The 16,909-nt window shown below is 44.6% G+C and overlaps 1 protein-coding gene across 3 annotated transcripts in view; it reads left to right on the top strand.

Moving 5' to 3' along the window:
* Positions 1–16,909, top strand: part of tmem168a (transmembrane protein 168a) — a 37,900-nt gene that overhangs the window by 8,029 nt on the left and 12,962 nt on the right. Inside the window, exons 1-4 of one of the 3 annotated variants that reach the window (XM_084483144.1) lie at positions 9,315–9,337; positions 11,803–12,752; positions 13,896–14,171; positions 15,577–15,719. In XM_084483144.1, the coding sequence (XP_084339270.1) occupies positions 11,919–12,752; positions 13,896–14,171; positions 15,577–15,719 (1,253 nt within the window). In that variant the 5' untranslated portion in view covers positions 9,315–9,337; positions 11,803–11,918. Of the gene's footprint in view, positions 1–9,314; positions 9,338–11,288; positions 11,331–11,802; positions 12,753–13,895; positions 14,172–15,576; positions 15,720–16,909 lie in introns of those variants that run through there. The other 2 variants (XM_084483143.1, XM_084483145.1) reach the window with 2 other exon arrangements.

Raw genomic sequence — 16,909 nt, 5'->3', positions numbered from 1 at the left:
ACCAGACTACCCAGTGGACTGTAGCAAACGTTGCTCATCTATTCGTCATACATCTAGGTGGACACACCCACTTGTGATGTCAGAAGAGGCAGATTTTCAAAATGGCTTGTAATGGGTAATCAGATTCACATTAGGTGGTATAATATGTGACCTAAGGATGACTACAGGTAGACGGCAGGCATCAGGGATCGAACCGAGTACCTTACCATAGCCACTGTATCTTATTGTGCCCTGGGAGAAGACAGTATTTTTAAGAGCATCTTGGGGTATTAGGAATAAGTGCAGAAACTATAGGATGCCTTGACGGAAGCCAAACAACATCAATCTCCTAAAGGTCACACATATCAGGGATTCCTTCAAACTTCAAAGGGGATCAACGTTACACCAGAAGTTTGTGTGTGAGTGCAATCAGTCAAAACTCGGCTAAAGTGCTGATTCAGAAATTGGATATTTGTTTCCTAAGACAGAGAGACTGGAGCATTTTGGAATGGGCTTAGTTGGTGTTTTTGTAATGCGTTGCCATTCCTGGTACCAGCCTAAATTTAAAATAGTGGGATGACTTTGACATGACATCTATTATAATATTTGGACCTGATTGCTATCCTAAACCAAATGAGTGTTTCCCTGCCCTTTAGAAGGCTTATGATTACTATGGGATGTCTTATTTTGTGGGTACTAAAGCCTGCCTAGACTGCGTCTGTGACTAAGGGCTATACAAATAAAATGCACTTTCCCATGTGCTAAATGATTTATATTTTCTGGATGCATCGTATATTGGCCGTGTGCAATACAAAGTTTACCTGAAAGATGTTTTCAGTAAAGATTCAATGACATATAAGAGGGGTATTCCATCAACCAAGCTAAAGGCAAAGCCGGGCTTATTTTGCTTAGCCTCGCTTTCAGCTAGAGTTGCGTTCTATTAACGTGACTTAATGGAATCTCTGAATAACCACGGCAACTTATCCGACCAAACTAACCTGTGGGGTATACTACGAACCTCGATTAGTGGCGAGGTATGTTGCGCTCAAAGCCTGGGTTAGCTGGGACACGAAAGTCGCTCTCTTTTAGCGTCGCTGTATCACCATGGTGACTTATGCTGTCAACCAAACCTGGTCGGGAGCAGGTTTTCAGCTTAGTCTATCGGGTTAAATCGGCGTGTGCAGCTTCCTAGCCCCTCCTTTGACAATGTCGTCACCATTTGTGGGTGTTCCCGTGGACCTCGGAGCCCACATCGTACAGGGGTCTCTCCGGAGACAGAGGGTCTTTCGGTACAGATGCGATCCCTTGCCTGAGAATATTCTTTATGAGAGATACAGGTTCTCTTCAGATGTATTCGCTATTTGATCGTCCTTGTTGGACCTTATTTAGACAGTACTTACTGTTGCTCAGTGTGTCTCCATGAGAGAGTGGTAGAGCGCCAGTCAGTCATCAATTTTCTGCGTGCGGGCTTCATCTCCCAAGTGATGCGCATTTATGTGAAGCTTAAATAGTCTCAATTCTTATGTCATATGGAATACTTATTCACTAAAGGTTATGGAATTATATTTTTGAGCTTATTAACTTCTCAAGGCCGTGCTGGCACCACATCTATGGGGGTAAAAGGCATGATAATGGACCGGCAAGATTTGAACCCCGGTCGCTGGCATTCGGGTCTTATAATAATCCACTACGCCACCGCCGCTTACCTTGCAGCTGTTGAAAACATATGCGATACATTTCTTACATAGGGTGTATTTAAAGTGATTTCCTAAATTATAGAATAAGGCAGGTTGGACGTTGCTTATGCATTTTGAAATCATCAATCACTCTATTGGATTAATGGCAAACAATTTTGCATTTGGCATAGTTATTTTATAGACTATATGCAGAATCTTTCACTTATACAAATTTACACAATGGGCTATTTTTTGCCAGCACGCCTCCCTAGCCAGTATGTGCAACTGTGTTGCCCCTAGCTGTTATCTGATTTTTTAACTCCTCATAGGAGTTCATTATGATCTGTTCCTCTTGTGTGAAATAGACTGCTCTTGCTCTATCCAGTTTGTAAAGATGACTAAAATGACGCGATAAACGCCCCTTTCACGTGAACACGCGTTGAACCTAAAGGGGAAAACCTGGCTCGACTAATCGAATCCTAAGTGAGCGTGGTGGTACCATTTAACTCTGATCGCCAGTTGTGTCTCTGTTGATCCAGGTTTGCCCAAGAAAGCCTGGGTATGTTCAGCAAGGGTTGTAGTACAGTGTACCATCAGAAGGTTCCGCCAAGCCTAGTCCTCACAATTTTGTCATAAATGTACATATGAGGTACAAACAGCGTATATTTTCACTAAGGGTCTAAGATTAAATGATGCAAAAAAATAATAATTAAATGAATTGCTATCAATTGTTATCCTGAATATTTTCTCAACATATTTTGTATACAAATCTATGTATTCTATCAAAATCATGAACCAGCAGTTGGGTCAGTGGTGTAGCACTCGCCCTGTGGTACGTGCTACCAGAGTTTTATGTCCTGAGTATGTCTTGGCGTTGGCTTATTTTTGTAATTCCCTTTATGTCAGAGAAAGTAGGCCTACCAATTGACTTTTTATATAATAAATGTGTTTTTACAATTTACCTAGAACCCAAATATAACTTAATTAAAAAAATATAACTTAAGTAATGTTGATATTAATGTTACTAATAGTGAAGCCTTTGTCATAATGACAAAGACTCTGCAGGGGAAATTGTCAGCCACATAAATTCCATTCAGGTGATTTTCTCGGCAGGCAGCCAAGACCACTTCTGTTTAGATAAATACTATGGTTAGTCAATTTAGAATATTCAAAGAAATGGAAAATAAATGGCATGAAAAGTTATTTTATTTCTCCAGTAATCCTTCCTAAATTATTAATGCGTGGGGATTGAACCCCGAGGACCGGGTGTAAGTCCGACACGTTACCTTGTGAAAACCTCCTGCTTACAAATCCCATGGTCAATATTCAATTAAAATATGTTACGCTTAATACTACTTATGCATTCAACAGATCGGCGATTTTTTTGCCAGGCGGTCTCCCTGTTTTTATTAATGTTACACTGTTCCCTTTTAGAGTTATTATATGCTTGTACTCCTCATAGACCTCCACCAAGCAGCTTCTGTTCGCCGCTGGAAAAGATCCATGATTTGACATTCACGGTTCTGGGATGGTTCCATATCTCATGAGCACGCATAATCCACGATAACATTAGCCTGGCTTGAACAAACCTGAATAATGCGCGGCTGAAATGCATTGATGGAATGGCTTTAGCCTCAAGTGGAAGTTGGCGTTAATTCTAACTGCGCTTAATCAACTAAGCGCCGCCTTCTCTAGCGACTTTGATGGAATATCCCTCAGGTGTTCTCCACTACTCCAACAATGGATAGATTGGCTAGACTAACCCTAACCCTAACCGCTTTAAACAAGGTGACTTGACCGGAATACTAACTGGGAAAAAAAAAGAGTTGAGTGAAAGTTTTGTTTTTGATTGTTGCTTTGAGCAGATCTGACACAAGGGTTTTGTTCTGTGTGTGTGTGGTGTGTGTGTGTGTGTGTGTGTGTGTGTGTAAAAGAGTGTATATCCACTTTCCTAACACAAACACACGCACACAAACACACCTTTGACAATAGCAATATCTCAGAAAAGTCAACATTTGTCAACATTAAACTTCAAAGAATTGAAAATCAATGAAGGTCACCATTTGTCGTGCACCAGTCAGACTTTCTCCTGATATGACCTCACTGAAGTCAATACTAATGTTAGGTTCAATGAATAGAGTCTAGCATCTATCAACGCTTTGAATCAGCTCCGGAGGAAAAGGGAACAACCAACCACAATCAATACAAATTGAAGTGTCATGCATGATTGAAATGTTACGATTCAATTATTTGGAATACTTTGTCATTTGTATATGTGTTTGCTCTTCAACCAATTATTTCATAGGAGATTGTGTTGCTTTTCATAAATAGGCAAAACAGATACTTTTGTACAAACCAGACAACCGCTATAGAGGAAAAATGCTTACTCTGGAGCCTTATCTTTGCTGTGGAAAAGCCCCTCATAATTTCCCATTGATGCATCGATTAGCTGGTAATTTGGGGTCACTGGCTGGTTTACATTTGCGTTGAGTCATTGAGCCCACTTTTATCCAAAGCGACTTCTAAGTGAGGCTGAGGAGGACAATCAGGGGACGAGGGGAATCTAAATTGGAGTAACTGCTCAAAACTGGGCGTGCAGCAAAAGAAAAGTGCTGCACAACCAAGTTTGGAAAGAACAAGTGGACAGAGTGCCGAGTCGCAAATCAGGACAGTAGTCAAGTGCATAATATCTCCCAGGTAGAACATCTTCACAAAGTGTGTTCTAAATTCAACATATATTAGAGCTAAAATTAAGAAAGTGCACAAGTTTCACCGGCTGTAAATAGCCTTGAACATGCGCACACTCACTCACAAACACACACAAACAGCAACGTGCCCGCACACAGTGTGTGACCGATGCCCATCTGACCAAGGTGAGTTTGGTTAGGTTCAGACTGATCTGGTGTCGTTTCTCTTCATGTTTTGCGCTGCTGTGGTCACTGCTCTGATTGGGTGTGCAGGTACGTATGTGTGGGTGTATGTATATATATTGTGTATACGCATGTGTATCCATGTATATGTTGCAGTCATGCCCCGCATGACTGGAGGGGTAAAAGAGCTGGGTAGAGAGAGAGAGAGAGAGAGAGAGAGAGAGAGTGAGAGAGAGAGAGAGAGAGAGAGAGAGAGAGAGAGAGAGAGAGAGAGAGAGAGAGAGAGAGAGAGAGAGATGAAGGTGGGTGTCTCTCCTTTGAGGGCCACGCCCGGGGAGCCAGGACGTCCCTCAGGATTGGGTTGAATCCTCGGCCAAAGCACATGTCTTAGCGGAGTCTTCACTCCGAAATTCCCAAGCGGTTCACTTGTATAACATTGCCACACTTTTACCGTGGATCATATGAGAGACCAGAATCATTATAGCATCAGCCATACATCTCCATAGCATAGCATATTTTTCAAACCATGTGAAACAAGCCATTGGGTGCTAACCCTATCGTCAGCACCTATAGTAGCACTATGATAGTATTACCGGGCAGCAGCAATGTCTTTGTGCTGTGACGGGTCATGAGACAGATGGGGACAGTAGTCACTTGAGCTGATCGCATATCAGTTGTTGTTGGCATGAATACTCACTATCAGTCAATTAGGCCTAAACGAAAATGCTGTTTGGTTTTGTCACATTAGGCTATGCTGCATTGCGTTTTTATTGGATGACCCGTTTGGAAAGCGTCGGTGGCATAGGCCTACTACAAACTCAAATGGCTAATGGAAGCGCTGGAGTGTGAAATGCAATGAAATGTGGGAAAATGGTGGGTGAGTTGATTGTGCACCTTAAGAGACAGACAGATTGCATGGTGGTATAGAACTGGTTGTTCAGACTACATAGCCAAAGTTTTCTATTCTAGGAAAAAAAAAAAATCTGGTACTGTTTTTTTTTTTTTTTAGTATTGTAAATAATAGAAAATCTGGCAAATAGAGACAACTTCACAATAACAAACGTTATACATACAATTTTTCCATAACCTTGTTGTGGCTGGCCTCATACCAGTGAGGTACACAGAACAATACACAGAATATCCAACAGCGGCAAACTTTAAATGAGGGCCTTATTCAAAATGGTGAGGGTAAAGATAAATCCACATTAAGCCTTTCCGGACAGGGGTGTTATTCCTCCAAAGGAAACACCATTTTGGTGTTTACAGTGCAACCTGTTTGAACAACAGGGGAAATGGTTGTACCACAACAGGAAAGACACACTGCTAATATGTACCTGTACACTCTAGGTGGACAGGTGGACAATATCCCTCCTGAGAGTTTAAGAGTGACACCTGTGTTTATCCTATGAGGATACCGCTGTGAAAGAGCTCTAATCACTTAATGATCACACCTGTGTTTGCCCCTACTGCTACACCTCCAACTCTCGTGGCGTCTCGGCTGATTCCCCGAACTCACCTGTAGGTCACTTTGTGTGTAATCATCTTAGCTCGTATGGGTTGCAGCTGTGGTTCTATACGGTGCCGCATCGACCCTCTCTATCGCCACCCATGTATCTTGTTCCACAAGCTGGCTGCAGTCCCCGCTTCTCCCCCTGAAAACATTTCCATGATGGGGGCTGATGGGTTTTATCGGCTCACAGACACAAGCAAACAGATGCCGATTTGCTAAAACCTGAGAGAGCACAGCGAGAGACCTGTAAGCTGTCCCGCTGTCTGGCATGGATTCACCGTCGATCTGTCTACTGCTCAGGGCGGCGGGGTACGAGACAGCCCCACCCCCCCAGCCCATCGACCCACCCCCCCCTCCCCACCCCATCTGGGCGGGGAGGGGGAGGCAAGAGCAACTCAACCGTTTTGTTCAAGGCAGAAAGAAAAACAACTGACTCCTCCGGGCGTCAATTACAAAGGCCGGCGAGTTATTGAAACTACCGCCGCCGCCCGTGACAAGCGATTGAACGTCCAAAGCAACCGTTTGGATGAATTGCGCTCGTGATAATGAACAACCATTATCGGTAGTCAGGGGACGCAGCGGCGGCGGTGAGGGAACGCAGTCGGGGCGTCTTCGTGCGAGGGAACATGCAGTAAAACGGGCGGCACTGTTTGGAGGCGGAATGACACAAACAGATGTACTCTTTTGAAATGTCCTTTCCCTCCCCGTCATCACGAATAAATGAACCCGACTTTTGTCTGTGCAGCGCGGTTGGGGTGCCTCAGTCTAGTTATTAAAAAACCATCGCTGCTCAGCAGGACAGTCTCACAGAAAGAGCTCAATTAAATTGGCAAATCTATGACTGCTGTGGTAAATCTAGTAAAGGGTTCTCACAAATAATAATAATAAAAAAACACCTTGGGTTCCAATAATAACAAAAGATGTTTCACTCCGTGCCATTAATTATATTTTGCTTCCCTGGGCCTACGCAAACGTCTTAAAGATGAGAAATTTCTTCTGAAGTTACACGTTTTTTTTTAAATCCTCAACCGAATTAGATTTTTATTTGTGTCGAAATCGCGTGTCACGACGAATTATGTTTGCGTTCCTACTGCCACTGCACAGCTCAGACACGCTACTCCGTACCGGGAAGATTCCTCCTCAACGCGACGTGACAAACAGCTGTGCTCCCGAGGCCTGGCGTGAAAAAGAGCAGTTTATCGCTCTGGCGTCATGACTGGCAGTTTTTTTTTCTTCAAGTGCACACGCAGTGTAATAGCGATTTGAATTGATCCGTCTCTGAGTCGACGTGGAGATGTCTTGGCAAGAGATGAGCCGTCATCATTGTGCCACGGAGACGGATGCCTTTTGAGCAGGAAGTGACTGTGAGTGGTGGATTTCACTTCCTTTCAACATTAATCAGTGCAGAGGGATTTACTTTTACGTACTTTCTCTCACCCCCCCGACCCCCCCCCCCCCCCCCCCCCTCTCTCACTCTCTGTTTGGCTTTGCTAATTCCTATGGTGCTCATACTGAATTTAAACTGAGAATATTTAATATTAAATAAGTCCATAAATAAAAAATATATGGCTATGAAATAAGTAAATATGGCAGGGCAGGTAACAGGCTTTGGAGCAATAAGACCATGGCAAGGGGCAGAATCTATGAAAAGGGGCGGGAACCTGACCTGGGCCTCTACCTGTACAGAGCAGCTGAGGCTAGCATTAGGGAGGGTACTGAGTTCTAGTCTAGCACCTTTCTAAACAAGGACACTGAAAGGAGGGCCAACCATTTTTCTATAAAACGCCAAATGGTACGTCGCTTTAAATGTTCCAGCCGCAAGGAATTGTGGGCTAGCATCGTCTCCTTTCCTTTGGTAAAGGATGGTCCAGACTGCGGTCAGATAGTCTTTTTGCTCAGGAAGGCTCCTAGGTGGCAGCCATGATAAGAGCAGTTTGAGTTATCTTAATGCTAAGGAAAGGTGCTTCAATGCTTCCTCTACTATCTGCTTTATCGTAGGATACACTGGATCATCCTTTACGAAAGGAACGCAGATAATGCCGTCCCACAATTCCTTAAAGCAGTATTATTATTTTTTAAATATATACTGTATATATATTTTTATTTCAGGGTTTATTTCATAGCCATATTAATTCATTTTTATTTGTATTTATTTTAGTTTATATATATATACAGTATATATATATATATATATATATATATATATATATATTGACCTAGATGACATGCCATAAAAAACTAAGAGTTTGTTTCTTTTTTTTATTCTCCTTGCTTCAATATCATCCACACTATTCTCTCCTTTTATGCTCAAAAATAAGACATCTGATCCCAGCGAATGTGGGTGAGGGAGAATTCAGTGGACATTTATAAGCAGAGCTTTTAAAGTTTCTAAAGCATGCACTCTACTCTCTTGCATCTTTCTGGATTCGCCGGCTTTACTCTTTTTTTTTTAGGAAATTCATTCCATTGGTGATGGACGCCCCGAAGATGGACAGCTTTTGATTTAGCCTTTCTGATGCATTCCGCCTCCCCTTAACATCCACTTTGGCTGTACCACGTCTTCATATTGATTCCTCTGAAGATGGAACTCTGATTGAAAAGACCTCTCTGGTGGCGGTCCTACACCCCCACGCGCACACGCATGCACACACTAACTTTTGTCTCTCACTGAGAATACTTGATCAATTTTGGCACCTGACTGACACAGGAATCATTCGTTCCACGGGTTCATATGATCTGTTTGAAAGAAAATAAAAAAAGGTCCTGTCATTCCTTCTCTGTTTGGAGATGTGTCGCAGCTTGGAAGGAAACCATTAAGAAACGAGATTGAAAATGTCACAAAGTGCATTTATTTTAAGATCATCCTTCTAGATATCAGTTACTCTTTACAAACATTAAATATTCAACCAGACATAGTCAGTCATTATTATTTAATAATTAAAAGCAGGCCTTGGCCTTATATAAACTGTTTTGGACGTAACATTTGCTGACGACTTGCTGATGCTTTCTGTTCCACAGAGTTCTGCTTTCTATAAATATCTTTATCCAATTACGCAATCTGTCAGGTAGCCCCGTTGAGGAAGTCATATTACAAAGAGTGCTTTGAAGAAAGCCAGAATGGTCACACCACCTCTCTCGCAGGCTTGAGGATAATTAATAACCTTGAGAAGTCAAACCCTTTTGTGCATGGCTGGCACCACCACCAGCGGCCCTGCTACAGACCAGCTGAGGACAGGACAGCTGGGGTTGATGTCGGCCCAAAATGCTCGCTGACTCACTGCAGTGAAGGACGGCCCATGAGCGTAAGCATTTTGGAGTTGCTAAGCACTAAAGATGGTTTTAGTAGTAGTTAGAACTGCTACAGGGCTCGGATTAAGCTTTATCAGCCAAAGGTGACGCTAAATCTTCAGGTAGCCTTCAAGCTAGCCGTAGCCACCGGCTGCCTGTCTAGCCACCAACTGACTACGGTGCAGTTATGTCGTTTAGGCCTTTATGTAATCTGGGCTATATTGGGGGCTGAAATGCAACTTCAACTGTATTTTGTGCTGCGTTATACCACTGAAGTTAACAGTGTTCAAACATAGCTTTGAGTATATAGACTTCCCACACATAGCTTGAGTTGCTGTAAAGTTCAAATGCAGCCTGAGTGGCTACAGGGTTTGAAATTGTAGCATTACTAGCTAAAGAACTCTTTACTATAAGGTTTCCTGGTAGCATATAGAGCCAATATTTAGCTTCAGTTGTGAGATAGCAAAGGTGTAACTAGAGATCCTGTAGAGGTGAGATGCAGCTTTAGTTGCTATAGTGCTGCTTTCTAGTAATGGCATGATTGAGTAAGCTGCTTAGAGAACATAGGCCTAACACACATACACACACAGCCATTTCTTGGCTTCACAAAAAAAAAGTCTGCATTAGAAATTAGCATTTGTCATGTCATGTCTCTAACTAACAGGATGTGTTTTGAACAGGGAACTCTTTCTGGGAGATTTGGGTGTGTATTCTAATGAGAGAGGGAGAGGGAGAGAGAGAGGGCTACTTGATTGGATATGGATGGTGTTTTGACTGTGTAAGGAAGGCACGTTCTGAATCATTTAAATAAGTTTGTCTACCTCCCCCCCTTCCACACACACACACACACACACACACACACACACACACACACACACACACACACACACACACACACACACACACACACACAGATCAGCCTCTCTCTTACTCTATCTCATGCACACACAACCACAGACACATGCCATTATAAGTTATTGGTTATCCAAACCAATAACTAACGATTACATCTTAGGGCAGAAAACAGCATACATCACTGTGCAGAGAGCCTCCAGTGCAAGACTAATCTGTTTTTTTTGCCATCATTGGCTTTAATCTGAGGAGGAGGCAGAAATGCTCCCACACCCACAATAACAACACTTCTTTGATTGTGCACTTGCTCTAAAAATGTGCAGGGTTGAATTGCTTCATAATCAGCAGTGAAAGAATTGCCTATTTTCATTTCAAATCGTCAAAACAAATATATGATACTGTATCTGCAAATAAAATTTAACAAAATAGACGCCATTATTCAGCTTATGTTAGTTAACGTGTGTGTGTGTGTGTCATTTATGATATGGGCTTCATATTCACATAATCCAATTACTTTGTTTGCCTCCAATTTGCCATAACAAAGATACACGTTAATGTAGTACTAAATGGCCATGTATAGAACGGCGCAATTAGTACCACCAATGTAATATTTGAAAGAGTGAAAAACTGATGGGATTTTGCTAATAAACCACTGTTGATGTTTACATTATCAACATGAGTTGGACACAGTAATGGTTTTAATGGATTATATATGTAAATGAGTGTTCATATTCACTTGTGGTTAATGCCAATATCTAAGCAGCAGATAAAATCCACCATATAACATGTTTACACACACTCACGCTCATGAAATTGTTTTCATGTTGGCTCAGAAAGTTCATGTAACTGACGCTTTTATGGAGAGGTTGAGGAAAGAGGCAACATGAACAGCTTTTTTTGGTGTGGCTGATCACACACTCAACAGCTACCTTGAAATGGACATTTTACAAGTCATTGCTAATCCAAAAATGTAACCTAGTTCTCAGTCAATTTCTTATCGTTATTATAAACTGTCAACCTTAGGTTTTCTTTGCCATTACATGCAGTTCTTGGTCGATCAAGAAATGTCGCGTTGTGTTCGCTTTTTTTGGTCCATCTGAGATGCCGTAGTGCACTGAATCCGGAAGTACATTTAGTTTGTAAAATCTCAAACATGTAAGTAACTCTCGGTAACTCAATGCAATATTACACACACGTTACCGACACACCCACGATTCCATTTCCTACTGCTCTGCCTTTATTCAATGCGTAATTTGCTTGACATTAACAAACGAGTGCGTCATGTTCATGTGTACAGATTGAGGAGTTTGGGAGAGACAGGTAGCACTGAAGCTAACAGTAGCCTCCAACTTTGAGGGGCTGCAGAATGCCACATCCTCAGTTATGACAGGAACGTCTATGAGTCTATGTCTGCTCACTGCTGAATAATGGCCTCAGGTTAATGGCTATAATGGATAGATCATGATCACTGAATAATTCAGTTATAACATGTGTCCTCAGAGCAAACACGCAGAAACACACACATGATTCTATGGATGGATGTATTCAGTGTGAACAAGTGAGGACATGTCATTGTCTTGCATTCTGTTCAACAACACTGTACGCACCCTTGTTCATTTCCTCACAGGGGTTGATGGAACAGACACAAGTCTTGAGGGATGATCCTCTGTTTCCATACAACGGCAAAAAACGGACGCATTCCCAGTTAAAAGAGTTAAGACCAAACGAGCACTGAGTTCCACCATGCCTCGGGGAGAGGAGGACGATGAGGGGCCCCGGCGTGGCCCCAGAGCGGTGGACATGTTCACCGCCGTCTGCTTCCTGGGCTACCTGTCCAGCCTCAACCTCACCGTGGCGGTGTGTGTGGGCATGTACACCCGCTGGGAGGTGACCGACGAACCCGTGATCCTCGTCATCTTCTGCCTGGGCCTCTTCGTGCTGGGCATCACCAGCATCCTCCACTATTACTTCGGGGTGGAGACGGCCAGCCTCAGCTTCTTCCACCTGTGGTTCGCGTTCCTCCTCGGCCTCCTGTGCTTCGTCGACGGGCCCAAGCTGGATAACGACGTCAAGGAGCAGGTGACCAACTGCCTGCTGGTGGCCAGTCTGGCCACCAAAGTGGTCTGGGCCCTGGTGGAGCGCGTGCTCGGCGCAGCCCGCCTCAGGCCCACGCTCCTCACCTCCATCGAGCTCCTGGAGCTCCTGGGCTTCGGCATCGCCAGCACCGCCATGCCCTCCGACAAGTCCGTGGCCATCGTCGGCGTGGTGGCGGCGCTGGGCGTGGTCATGGTGGCCCTGCGGGTGAAGGCCCTGCTGGCGCTGCCCGGCTTGGCGTTGTTCGTCGCCGTCTCTGTCGTGGTGTTCTCCCACGCCCTGGGCATCAACGCCAACCCCTTCGCCCTGGGCTGCTTCCTGGGCCGGCTGCTGTGCGAGCCGCTGCTGGACCTCTACTTCTCCGGGGTGGGGCCGTGCGAACGCTGGCTGCCCGTGCTCTCCCCCGGGCGGCTGTGGAGGACGCTCTCCCTGCTGCCTCTGGTCCTGGTGGAGGTGGCCTTCTTTGTGCTGGCGGCCTTGAAGGTACACGTCCGCCGCTGAATTGTGGGAAAATGTTGCAGGATTTTGTCATGGGTTGTTGGTTTGCTAACCCTCAGCTCGCTGCCTTATTCTCTTTTTGCATGCTCTCTATCTATCTATCTATCTATCTATCTATCTATCTATCTATCTATCTATCTATCTATCTCTCTCTCTCTCTCTCTCTCTCTCTCTCTCTCTCTCTCTCTCTCTCTCTCTCTCTCTCTCTCTCTCTCTCTCTCTCTCTCTCTCTCTCTCTCTCTCTCTCTCTCTCTCTTCCAATGTGTGAATCAGGCACACTATAAATGCAACATAAAACCTTACAAACATTAAGGACATCATTTGAAATATTTGGCCAAAAATGAAATTAACTTTTCGGATAATAATACCCACATGCTTCATTCATCCGGCCACCAGCCCTCTGTCTGCCGGCCACCTGAGAGGTAAACTCAGCAGCGTGTGTGGAAGGGATCTGAGGGGGAGGGCTGGTCAGGGGGGTGGGAGTATAATTTAATATTTTTTCATTATCAGAGTGATTATGTTCCCCTGTTACTGCTTGTTAAGAAATAAGGAGCTTTATATAAAATAAAAACTCAATCATTTCACAAAATGAGATGTGCGTGCCCTCAAGGAGCAGTTTCATGTTTCTGCCTAATGACGCAGTATCACTTTAGTTACACTATTTTTAATATTGCATTATTTAAAGAGCCCCAATTTTACTACCAGGTGTGACGCTGAGGAAGCCATTACAAGCCATTAAATCACCCTCCCCCCCACCAGTTCACCCAGTGGACTTGTTGAGTGAAATTGTTTCCGGCAGAAGTCAATTTGCTTACAGACGCTGCTAAAAAATAACGTTTGTAGCAGCTACTTCCTCTTCCTCTTTTTTTTAATAATAGGCGTTAATCGTCTGAACAAAACACACTGTTTGTTGTGCTGTTCTTTCCTGACCACTCGGGATACATGATGTGAGAGCAACAATTATGGAAAAATCCAATCTCTCCTAAATTGTAATGGTTTGTAATCCCGTATCACCACCACAACCTCATAGATAAAATAAAATAAAGCAAAGTAAAATATGGGCCTTTTAATCTAGCCTGACGCTACCCAGTGTAAACGTGTCCCCCCCCCCCACCCCGTCCCGTTCAGATGGGGCTGTTGGAGCTGTGGTACCTGGTGATCCCGGGCTTCTGCGTGTTCGGCCTGTTCTGGCTGGCCTGCCACGTGGTGCTGCTCATCACCCTCTGGGGCTTCCACTCCAAGCTCAGCCAGTGCCAGAAGGCGCTGCGGGCCCTGCGCTCCGACAGCCGCGGCCTGCAGAGCGTCATGGCGTCGCGCGGCATCAGGCACTTCTGCCTCATCTCGGAGCGGCTGGTGCTGTTCTGCGTGGTGTCCACCGCGCTCCTCGGCGCTGTGTCCTGGCAGGTAGGACCACGGGCGTTAGGTCACAGGTAGGACCACGGGCGTTAGGTCACAGGTAGGACCACGGGCGTTAGGTCACAGGTAGGACCGCGGGTGTTAGGGCGCAGGTAGGACAGGTTTGGTTGTATTGCGATGGCATGTGGTTTGTGCAGATTTGAGCAGATACAGATTGGAAGGTTCTACTCATCCCCCCCAGAGGGGCAATTCACTTTTAGCAGAAATATAATGTATATTGGCGTTTAATGAGAACCCCCTTCTGCTGTTGTCTATCAGTTGAAATGTCAGAATACTTTGTTGAACAGCCGCAGAGATCAGGACCAGCGTTTGTATTGGACTATATTCTATTCTATGGAAGGCTAACAGAATGCCCATAGCACGCCCCTAGTGGGTAATAGTGATTGGTTGCTTGCTGTTGCACAAATTCACTGGTACAAAGTCTCTGGTAGTCACTTTGAAAGAAAGCCACTGCCAAATGACTAAATAGTCACAATAAGGATTGTATGGTAAATAATTAAGTCAATACAGTACAAAATAGAGAACATGATAATAATAATAATAATCCTGGACACACATGCAGAATAGGGATGATGTATACAGATGGCAATAATGGACTACTTTCTCACAATCAGTTACTCCCCAAAAGATATATTGAACACTGTTTTTTGTTTTTTTTGTCTCTTACCTTAAAGCGTAATTCCGGCGAAATTTGAACCCAGGCTCTTTGTTTTGGCATGTATACACATCAAATAAGCCAGACACTTTTTTCTGCTGATAATCGGGTGTAGAGTTTGACCGGTGCAATGTTTGGCTTCCATGTTATTGGCTGGGGGCACTGTGAACGCTTCCAAATCTGCATTTTTAACCACTAATATAGCTCAGAGTACCAAACCTCTGCAGTAGCATGACTACGGTCCCTACACATAAAACAAAGCATCAACTACTTAGTTAGCGTAGCGGGAGTTTATTAAAAAAGACTGTTTTCCAAGTCTGTCCACACAAGTCGATTACCGGCTACCGTAAATAATATAATAGATGCAAGCAAATTTAAAACAGCCAAGAATCAAGAGGGGAGATTGTTAAGTTGAATTTGTTTAACTAAGTAACTAAGTAGTTGATGCTTCGCTTTATGTGTAGAGACCCTAATCATGCTACTGCAGAGGTTTGGGTCGATTTTGTTTTTATTTTTTTGGAGGGCCAAAATAAAGACCGCTTTACGCTTTAACCTATATAACAACTTCTACAATAGATAACTTGGTTAGATTAACCAGTTCTCTAAATCTGGAATGCCTGCCAAAGATAGACAAAATGGCAATACAATATAAGGCAAGGCAACGCAAGAGCAATGCATTGATTATTCCAGTTGTTCCTGTTGTGTGTTATTGTTCTTCTGTTCCATGTGTTTCCCCAGCCCACCAATGGCCTCTTCCTGAGTGCCCTGCTGGTGGTGGTTCCCCTGGAGTTCCTGGCCCATGGCCTTTTCCACGACCTGGGGAGCTGCCTGGGGGGCACCTGTGTCGGCTACGCCCTGGTCATACCTACGGCCTTGTGCAGGTAGAGAGACACACACACACATGAACATACACGCAAACGGCATACATACATGCATGCATGCATACGTGCGGCGCACTGGGTAGAGACACACACACACACATACACATAAACATACACACAAACGTTCTACATACATACATATACATACATACAGACATGCACGCACGTATGCACACAGGGCTGCCCTGGAACCGACAGCCTTCTGCAGGTACCCAAACACGCGCCCACATGCGCATGCACACGCGTAACGGGTTCAAAGGTCATGAGTTATGCACGCGCAAATCAGTTCCACTCATCTGAGGACACGGGCGCTCCCACGGGGCGGCTTGTGACCGGGGAGAGCTGTCAGTGTGCAGCACAACACGTGTTGAACATGCATGTTGCTTTGGGCTGCAGCAATAACAATGGCTGCGTTAAAATCTCTCTCTCTCTCTCTCTCTCTCTCTCTCTCTCTCTCTCTCTCTCTCTCTCTCTCTCTCTCTCTCTCTCTCCCCCTCTCCCCCCCCCCGGGCCATCCCTATAGTGCGTGTGCTACCTGCCCACGCGTCAGTGTATGCGAGGTGTCCTCTGTTTGTTTGTGTTCCGTGCCGTCCTATCAACCCCGTTCAGGTGGCTCTGTGGTTAAACAGAGGAGCGTGTGGCTAAGTGGGCTGATAACTATGCATGCGGCGTGCGCGCTAATGTTTGTGGGGGCCCTTGAGGGACTGCGTCGTTCACCGGCATACCAAGTTGGAGCAGTTATTCGCGAGCTGCCAGCCACAATCAGCCAGGGTTTTCCTCCGGTTGCCGAGCTCATTTGAAAACCGGCTGAATCAGTTTTTTTTCCCCCATTTTCTTTTTTTCCAACCTTTGCTGTTTGTTTACGTGCTTTGTGTTTCTAAGGGGCTTAATGTCAGCATCTTTTCTCTTAATCTGGACAGCTATCTGACGCTAATATCCAATAGCCTCCGCATTTCAGAATCAGCATATCATTCATTCTCGGGTTTTGTGTTTTTGTTTACGCGTGCAAAGCGCACGTAAACAAAAACAGGTGCTCTGTGTTTCTGGGGGCTTAACGTCGCTGTGTTTCTCTGTCTCGTCGCTGGCCCTCTGTAAGCGTCAGCACAACATTCGCCCCAGAGGTTTAGGCCTTCCAACCGAGCGTTGTGCAGACGGGCCGCTCTGTGTCTGTGTGTTCAGCCTCTGCGTGT

This window comes from Micromesistius poutassou (genome assembly GCF_964030765.1).
Source record: "Micromesistius poutassou genome assembly, chromosome: 18".
NCBI classification, from domain to species: domain Eukaryota; kingdom Metazoa; phylum Chordata; class Actinopteri; order Gadiformes; family Gadidae; genus Micromesistius; species Micromesistius poutassou.
Note: the sequence above shows the minus strand (reverse complement) of the source record. Positions and strands in the feature narration are given on the sequence as shown.